The sequence below is a fragment of the Conger conger genome, chromosome 19, assembly GCF_963514075.1.
Source record: "Conger conger chromosome 19, fConCon1.1, whole genome shotgun sequence".
Classification (NCBI taxonomy): domain Eukaryota; kingdom Metazoa; phylum Chordata; class Actinopteri; order Anguilliformes; family Congridae; genus Conger; species Conger conger.
Genome location: NC_083778.1, coordinates 9,585,982 through 9,595,178, shown reverse-complemented (window position 1 = coordinate 9,595,178; position 9,197 = coordinate 9,585,982). Strand labels below are relative to the sequence as shown.

The window sequence follows — 9,197 nt, the reverse complement described above, 5'->3', positions numbered from 1 at the left end:
ACACACGAGTGCGTTGCGGCGCCTGTTCGGGAGGCCATCTGCCACGTTTTAACAGGAAGTGCTCTGACTGCAGCGCGCGGGGGGTGCGGGGGGGGGGGTGCTTCGCACAGCGGCGTCGGCGAAACCTGTCCGTCCTGATCGGCCCACCGCTCCGTCCAAGCCTCCTCGAGTCCTAGAGACCCGGGGCTCGGCCGCAGCGACTCCAGGAGGGGAGACTTCCGGGGAAAACGGGCTGCTTCCTGGAGCAGTGGTGTCCATGAGCAAATAATGGGCGGCCACTCAACCAGACCGAGCAGGTGCAGTGCAGTTCAGGGGGTTATTGTGCTGTATGACGTGCCATTTATTGAATGGGAGGGGCCTGTAGCGAAGTGCTTAAGGTGCGTGACTGGGCCAGTGGTTCAGTCCCCAGTGTAGCCACAATAAGATCCACACTTTAAGGCCCTTAACCCCGCATTGCTCCAGGGGAGGATTGTCTCCTGCTTAGTCTCGACTGTAAGTTGCTTTGGATCAAAGCATAAGCCAAATGACATGTAATGAATGGGATGAAGGCCCTGGTTGAGGTCGTCACAAAAAAAAAGTCAAACAAATTCACATTTCAAGGTAACTGAACGTTAAGTCAAATTTGACACTTGACAACAGGTTATTCCAGAGGTCAGACTGCCTTGGTTGGATCAGCGTATCCTTATATGTCACGAAACCAAACTTGTAATGCACCTTGGCTCATCTTTCATAACGTACAATCGGATCTTCCTCTTCGCTCGTAAGGTTGTAGGGCCGGCCTGTAGCGTAGTGGTAAATGACTGGGACACGCAATGTCGGTGGTTCGAATCCCCAGTGTAGCCACAATAAGATCCGCACAGCCATTGGGCCCTTGAGCAAGGCCCTTAACCCTGCATTGCTCCAGGGGAGGATTGTCTCCTGCTTAGTCTAAACAACTGTACGTCGCTCTGGATAAGAGCGTCTGCCAAAATGCCAATGATGTAATGTTACAAACACCCGCTCTCACATGTTCGATGAAACATGTGAGAGCTCTTTCAGGGCAATTTGGTTGTGTGTAAATGAGATCGCTCATTTCAACAGACGAGAAGTATTTGGGGTCTAAGGAAATTTGCATCATTCGTTTTGAATATGACCAGCCAGTTCGTCTCCTCTGTGGATTCTGTGTTTAACATTTCAGATCTCTGCAGGAAACAGTTATTTTCCTCGTGGGCGGCCTGTAGCATAGTGTTTAAGGTAAAGGACTGGGACACGCAATGTCGGTGGTTCGAATCCCCAGTGTAGCCGCAATAAGATCCGCACAGCCCTTGAACAAGGCCCTTTACCCTGCATTGCTCCAGGGGAGGATTGTCTCCTGCTAATCAACTGTATGTCAAATGCCAATAATGTTAAGTAATGTTATTTGCCTGATTAAAGAGAAGGCTGCTTATTGTTGTTAAATGGAATGGGATTTTACCAGCAATGTATACTTTTTCTTCCAAGATCACTGGTTCAAAAAGGTTTCATGTTCATGTGTTGTGGGAAGGGTTAAGCCAGAACATCCTGTGATCTGTAGTTGGCAGGAAGTAGAAAGTAATGGAGCAGGAAGGACTGCTCAGAATGTGCTGTTTCAGGATCGAACCCCCCAGCCACACAGAGGGATTGATACATGGCTTGAGAATACATGGCTAGAGAATCGACCATCTGAGTGCACCACACACTAATCTATAAACTTAAACAAAATAAAATTTAGGAAAAATACAAGTTTGGAAAATAGATCCACAGTTTTTTAATTTTTTTATTTTGTCGTTTTCATTTTTTTTTTCCCGTTAAGGTTGCTTGAGAACCCGAGAGCAATGGAAAAGGTCATGGCAGAAAATCCAAATTATGGAACGTACTGTAAATATCTTTGGTCTATAAAGGAAACTATATTATTTTACACAACCACCCCCCTATCAGCACAGTGTCAGTGCGAACACCTGACTCGGGTGACTCGACGCACAGCCAAAGGCCGCATTGGGTGGGCGGGGGCTGAGGGGGGGGGAATAAATCCTCGTCAGTCCTGTTCTCTGGAGAGGCTCAGAGCCTGGAGCAGCACCAGTTTGTCGCTCAGTCGGACACTGAGAGGGGGAAACCGCAGCGGGTGGAGCTCCAGTTCACTGAACCCCCGAATGAAGGTCAAAGGTCGGTGCGAGTCCAGGAGCAGGGCCACGTGGGTAAGGTCCGACTCCATCAGGATGTGGGAGTAGTTCCCCATCCTCGGGTCCCCGGGCACCAGGTCTTCTCTCTTGTCGTATCTAAGGGGCAAAAACATATTTGACTGGAGTCTTAAAGGTACAATTTAGGGAACAAATAGGTAATTTCGGACTTCTAACGGTCAAGAGAGGAGTAGCGGTAACAAACACCTTCAAAGCACAACACTGTTTATCCCTCTCCCCTTCTCTGTGAATGCAATGACGTTGAAACGCCATTGGCTGTGGCAATTCGAACCAATTTTCAACCAATGAGCTTGAATTATTGTACGGTTATACAATGTTTTGGTACAGAGTGTCAGCCCGTCAACTGTATATTTTGAAACCCGAATTTAAGGACTATAAACACAGGCAGAGGGTGAGTCAACATGTCAGTGAGCCTTTTTCAATGATAGGAAGGGATTTACAATGGTCTTGTAACAATGTTGTAACACAAAAATCTTACCGATTGTTCTTTTAACACAGTCCTACAAAAGGGAAACAGACTGGCCGCCCATTGACTGACTCACCTCCAGTTCCTATTTAGTTCCAAGAAGCGCGAAACTCCAGTCTGGGCAGCGGAAACGTCAATATGAACTGAAACTTCTGTCACAAAAAAAAAAAAAAAAAAGTTAAATATATGTCAAGCTGCATAATGTACAACCACTGTTCCCCCAACTCCCCTCCCCCATTCATTATTCTCAGGTCAAAATCACAGGCCCCTAGCCCAGGCTTATCACACGAACACAGGTTTGTATTCGGCCCCTCCATCGCCCCCGTTGACGGTACGCATCGCTGCACTCACCGGACGAGGCCGGCACCAGCGCGTGCAGGTCCGCCATGCCCCGTCCGCCGGGGTAGTTATGGTGGGAGACGTACAGGGACACGCCCGAGTACACGCCGTTCGCCACCAGCTGGCCGATCACGACTAAAGACCCCAGCTTATACATCCAGGACTTGTGGTAGTTGTTCAGGCTGCAAGAAAAAGGCCACGTTTACTGTTTTTGTGTGACATCGGAGGGGAGATAATCCTCCACACAAACTAAGTCACAAGTTAAAATCCTGTCGGCCAGCGACTTTCAACTTCCGCTTAAACCTGACCCGCCTCAGTAAATATTGAGCTCCGCTTTTGGACGAGGTGTAGAGTGTACACTAGCTACCGCAAACCGTGAAAAAGACACATGAAGTAAACATTGTAACCTATACCCCCACCTGTTACATTACGTGTCATTTAGCTGACGCTGTTATCCTAAGCGACTTAGTTGATTAAACCAAGCAGGAGACAATCCTCCCCTGGAGCAATGCAGGGTTAAGGGCCTTGCTCAAGGGCCCAACGGCTGTGCGGATCTTATCGCGGCTACACCGGGGATCGAACCCCCGACCTCGCGTGTCCCAGTCATGCACCTTAACCACTACGCTACAGGCGCCCCCCCCCCTCACATGAAGGAGCAGCCTCGGGCCGCCGCCATGTTGAACACGGGGAAGGTGTAGAGAATGAAGCGCAGCTCCTTGTGGGGCAGGAGGGAGTAGAGCAGGATGAAGCCCCCCGCCGGGACCAGGAGGCCCTGCGTCCGTCTGTCCAGCAGCCCCAGGGGGACGAACAGCAGCGTGCTGCCCAGGGCGCGGGGCAGCGCCGAGTACCAGTACCACAGGAAGGGGGAGGTTTACTGAGGGGCGCACGTCAAGGGGGCACCACGCTCGCTTTGGGCTGTACACACCACCCCCCCCAGACTGCCGCTCCCACAACACATTACAATCCCTTTCTTTTGCGTTTTGTTGTCTTCTTTCATCCTTCATCTTGTTCTCCTACCTTTATTGTTCTTCATACATGCCTTTGGATTAACAAATTATAATTATTATTTTTATAAAATGCTTGAAATTTTTTTCGATTTTAAAAACATTACAAACTGCCACAGCCACACCAGGAACTAGTACATGCCAACGTTTAACCGGTTACGTATTACTTAAACATGCCCACATATTGCTTCCTTAAAATCAGGGGTTCCCAAACTTTTCAAATGTGACCCCAAACATTATTTTTCTTTAAATGTTCACAACTGTACACAACCCCCGCATACAGGCCTTGTGCCTAACAACAGCGTTCAGCCCTGGCTATATTGGCGATATATCACAAGCCTCATTGCTTTATTGTAGTCGGGTTGTTCTGATGTAATCATCTATATACACGTATTTTAAATAGACGAAATTTTTGTCGAAAATGTATCTTTTTTTGGTCAATGTTTTTCCAGCAACCCACAGTTTGGGAGCCCCTGGCTGAAATGACAGGCATGCTGGAAGGACACCACTGGCCCCAGCGCCTTGGCCCCAGCGCTCTGAAGGATATTCCCCAGTTGGAGCTCTTGTTCAGGATCGTGTTGTACCACAGCACCTGCCCCTCAGGCCAGAGCAGCTGCTTCCAGAACACCGAGTCCACACACACCGTGAGGGCTGAAAAATAAGATCAAAAACTACTTCAAACAAAACATGGAATGCTGAAATATACACCAAAATTCTAAACTCAATAAAGAGGGTCTGTGCCAGGTTTTAAATGACATAATGACGAGATCAGGCAATTCAGGCCAACTACGCTTGCCATTTGCTATCCAATAATGCGTACACCTAGTTCTTAGTTTACCTAAAACCTAGACGGTATCCAGCCTGGTTTTGAAAAACCCCCAGAATTTGGCAAGCTATTCCACACAGTGACTACTCTCTCTGTTTGAAAAAAATACACTCATGTCAGTGCAGAATTTACCTTGTTAATTTCCATTTATTCCCTCTCGTTCTACGAAACATAACTCAACTTGACGGATCACTCGTAGTAGCCTCAATCAAATTGCCTCCAAATCTATCCTCAACTTTTTATCCTTCATAAACAAAACCAACTTGGCTGCCCTTCTTGGTAAATGGTAAATGGTTGGCATTTATATAGCGCCTTTATCCAAAGCTGTACAATTGATGCTTCTCATTCACCCATTCATACACACACCGATGGCGATTGGCTGCCATGCAAGGCACCAACCAGCTCGTCAGGTGCATTTGGGGGTTAGGTGTCTTGCTCAGGGACATTTCGACACAGCGGGGGATCGAACCGGCAACCCTCCGACTGCCAGACGACTGCTCTTACTGCCTGCGCCATGTCGCCCCTTCTTCTATGGTAACTAAAGCCAAGCGCTCACCTAACCAGCCAATCCCGGCTGGAAGGCCATAGAAGAACAGCTGAGACAAGCCCATCCTCCTGGTCAGCAGTGACATCAGCAGCATCAGCCCCAGGAACAGGGCCAGCTCCCCGCGGAACACGATGATGGCCAGGGCAGACAGAGAAACAAACCGCCCGTGTCTTTGCTGCATCCAGGACGTGAAGGCCAGCAAAACTGCAACAGGAAGGAAGATCAACTGACTGACAATGACACAAGTACACAGCTGGCATGTGCCCAGAGATTGGTTGCATAATGCAGCACAAATTACATGACATTACATCAATGGCATTTGGCAGACACTCTTATCCAGAGCGACGTACAACAAAGTGCATACCCATAACCAGGGATAAGTGCGCTGAAAGACCCTAGAGGGAAGTACAATTTCAACTGCTACCTGTAAACAAACAAATAAACAAACAAACAAACAAACAAACAACGAAGCAAAAGTGACCAAACTTAACTAGCCAAACACTGCTTACCTAGCCAAACTAAAAATACCAATCCACAAAAAAGTAAATCACAGTATTACTTGGTAAACGTTGCTTCCGCTATTCATTCAGTGGCTGAAGGCGCGTCGCGTGTTCAAGTCCTTACCGATTGGAAGAGCGAACACGTTCGGGAGAGGCCTAGAGCTGTAGAACATCAGGTGGAACTGCGACGCGCAGATGAGACAGAACAGCGACGCGACCGTCGACCCGAACTGCTTGCGAACCTCCCTCTGCAAACTCCACAGTGCACCGGTCACGCACAAGCCCAGACATCCCCGCACTGGGCAAGGAGAATGACGGAGGGGTTATATATCGCCGTAAAATAGATCTAAATAACATCGACGATATTTTAAATGCCACACAGATGCGGGCAGCATTGGACAGTAAGGGGTTGTATGTACAGTACCAGTCAAAAGTTTGGACCCTTTTCTGCTTTTTCTGATTGATGACAGAGGAAATAAGACATCAAACAATTCACATGTGAATTCACATACCTCAGAACCTTGATGACTAAAAACCATTTAATCCACAAATGTGTTCCATACTGTATCAGCATAATTTACAGCTGAATCAAGTCCCAACCCCCAATTCCCATAGAGATCCAATGAAAAGCAAAGTGGTTTTAGTATCACTCGAGATATCCAGACTCTGGTGATGTTGATAGATTTCATGGGATACAAAGATATGCAACCAAATACAAAACATGACTATTTCATTTGACTTCAAGTTAATTTGCCTCAAACATTGAAATGTATAAAAACTGTTGTAATAGCTACATGGTAAAAATGTATAAATGTACAAAAATACTCTTTAATAAAAGCTGAGAATCTTCTTATTGACCACATGTGAATTGTTTGATGAAACCAAGAAAATAAAACATTAATCAGAAAAATAACGAAAAAGGCTCCAAAATGTGTCCATACTTTTGACCGGTACTGTAGATGACCAGATTATAAAAAATAAGCAACTTCAAATCTGCATAATCTGTTTACAATTACTTTTCTAAAGATTATGTTTTGGATTACTTCCAGGTACAATGAACACACACATGCAAACACATACACATGCAAACTAATGTTTTGCTCACACATTTATACTCGAATATACTCGGCTCATGAAACTGGGAGTAATCCAAAAGGTAATAGATAACCAACATATTGTGTTAGCAATTACATTTTGTCATCAATTAAATTTCTCATAAATTTTTACTGGAATACATTTTCCAAGTAATCCAACGACTGCTTGCACTTCTTCTACAGTATTTTGTTACATTTGAAAATGTATCTTTAATACAAATCAAAACACAAAAACTTCAACGACAATCATTTTACCTAGTATTTGCGTGTAAAACTTCGACACATCCAGCCAGGACAGCAAAAACACCAACGGAGAGCAAAGCGCAGAAATAAACAGAGGTCCAATAAATGTTCGAGGGACAACGCCGGGGAATTCGTGATGGTCATACTGCAACGGAGAGCAGAAACCGTATTAGCTGTTGTATGCTACGTATGTTATATGCCCATCTCCCAGCTCCCACTGTCATGTAGGCAATCCGAAAACGAACTGCATTCATAACTTACAAACACGCACCTACTGTTTTCTCGATGAGAAATCAACTGACAACATCCAATATTTGCCATCATATTAGATTAATATCCCAACAACAGTGAAGACAAACAGCAAGGGGAACGACTGGGGGAGCTTTGACGTGGATAGCCGGTTTACTAGTGAGATGGCAATGCTTTTGTTTTCGTTTTACCTTTTCTAAATCAAGTCTGTGGTAAAGAATGTCGTGGATTGCTTGTAAATTGAAGCTCTCCTCCACCTTTGTAAAAGGGCATAGCATTAAATGCACGAAGACAACAGAAATTAAGATAATCAACAAAAGCCATCCAGAAGAATTTCTTTTCTCTGCCATGATGTTCCGCTAAATCGGGTCAAAGTTCAGCTACACGTCATCACAAATTTCATTGGACTGCGCTGTCAGGATATTTTATGACGGGCCGCCTTCTTCTTTTACTTTGGAAAACTAAGCGCAGTCGGCGCATTGCTGCCCCCAACCGGTCTGGAGAAACCCTACTCCTCCTTTGCGCCATTCTGATCTATACTCTGGTTGTACTCAGGAACTGGATTATTCCGCCACTCTCTGTTGTTCTCCTTCCTTTTAACAGTAGGATGTGTTTCAAAATACTGCCTACCCCTATTCTTCCATTTATTATTGAAACCTTCCCCATTCAAAACTCACAAACACTCAAAGCAGCTGTAAGGCATAGAGGCATTTACAGGCTCCCTCTATTGCCAAACTCACAAGTAACAAGTTCACACTACACTGTTTATTAGATGAATAGATAATCAAGTTGTCCGAGCTACCATTGGAGAAAGCAGGGCCCCACAGTCTACAAATACTTGATCCAACCATGCACAACATGGCCCAATTTTACCTGCTTGGTTCAGGAAGAAAGGTTGTGGCAGTGCACCAGTAGCAGTTGGTGGAGTAGGTGGCTGGAGCAAATTCCTGCAGAATCATTGAGCTGGGCAAAAAAGCTTTTACCGTTTTTCACAATCACTTCGACCTTAATTTTACAAGCTTGTGTTCAATTTTCAAATCCTTAGCCGCAACACTCAAAATGGTGAGCACTTGTAACACAGCCCGTTCGCCTGTTCAAAACATGCATTGTGCATTCATGCCTTTGAAGAAATCTTGCACTTCCAAACTCATTGGTTCAAATTCCTCATTTTTCATGAAATACTATAATACTGTAATGGATGTAAAGACAATACTTTCCAACGTGTTTCATATCTTTGTTTTCAGCACAAACTCAGCTACAATAATATGGCAACAGTAGAATCAGAACCATATGAATCATATCCGAACAGAACACGGGGAAGCGGCCGCTTACAAAATAAACTAGCGAGTTGCTTATAAATAAATGCTTATTTCTCAGAGAGCAGAAATATTGAGTTTCATGCACGCCACCTTTCATGGCTTAGAGTGGCTACACTTTTAGAAAGACCACAACTGGTGGTCGATATATGTCCACTGTGCTGGTGCTAGCAAGGCGACATCTGACCTATTTCACATCCGACCACAAAATGACAAAGGTAGATTCATTTAAAACATAACCTCCGGAGGATAACAAGGGCATTCTACGTAACTAGGTACAGAGTATTACCAATACTGTGGACTGGAAGGAGGTTGAAGGAGTTTTCAGCAATTGTGAAAAAACTGCAATCATAGCAACAAAATTATAGGTACAACGTCGGAAAAAGAATACTGAACTGCACTGACTTCTATCACGTAA

General features: G+C 45.3%; 1 protein-coding gene across 3 annotated transcripts; it reads right to left on the bottom strand.

The window, feature by feature from the left end:
- Nucleotides 1-1,741: 1,741 nt before the first annotated feature.
- Nucleotides 1,742-8,882, bottom strand: alg12 (ALG12 alpha-1,6-mannosyltransferase). 3 transcript variants are annotated; one of them, XM_061229509.1, is made up of 10 exons: nt 8,796-8,882; nt 7,655-7,720; nt 7,227-7,359; nt 6,002-6,175; nt 5,387-5,581; nt 4,553-4,655; nt 3,648-3,872; nt 3,013-3,182; nt 2,738-2,813; nt 1,742-2,273 (listed from the first exon to the last, which is right to left on the bottom strand). In XM_061229509.1, the coding sequence occupies exons 1-10, from the start codon at nt 8,877-8,879 to the stop codon at nt 2,033-2,035; spliced, it is 1,467 nt and encodes a 488-aa protein (XP_061085493.1). In that variant the 5' UTR covers nt 8,880-8,882; the 3' UTR covers nt 1,742-2,032. The 3 variants fall into 3 exon arrangements, with proteins under 3 accessions (XP_061085493.1, XP_061085492.1, XP_061085491.1); XM_061229508.1 differs by lacking the exon at nt 8,796-8,882 and having other exon boundaries at nt 1,742-1,950; nt 2,002-2,273; nt 7,655-7,844; XM_061229507.1 differs by lacking the exon at nt 8,796-8,882 and having other exon boundaries at nt 7,655-7,844.
- Nucleotides 8,883-9,197: the final 315 nt, after the last annotated feature.

Excerpts from the sequence above, each read along its gene's own strand:
- alg12 (XM_061229507.1), bottom strand. The coding sequence starts at position 7,813 with ATGGCAGAGAAAAGAAATTCTTCTGGATGGCTTTTGTTGATTATCTTA. Across the intron at positions 6,176-7,226 it reads GTTTTACACGCAAATACTAG|TGCGGGGATGTCTGGGCTTG; the intron begins GTAAAATGATTG and ends CTCCTTGCCCAG. Across the intron at positions 2,274-2,737 it reads GAACTAAATAGGAACTGGAG|ATACGACAAGAGAGAAGACC; the intron begins GTGAGTCAGTCA and ends TTTGCCCCTTAG.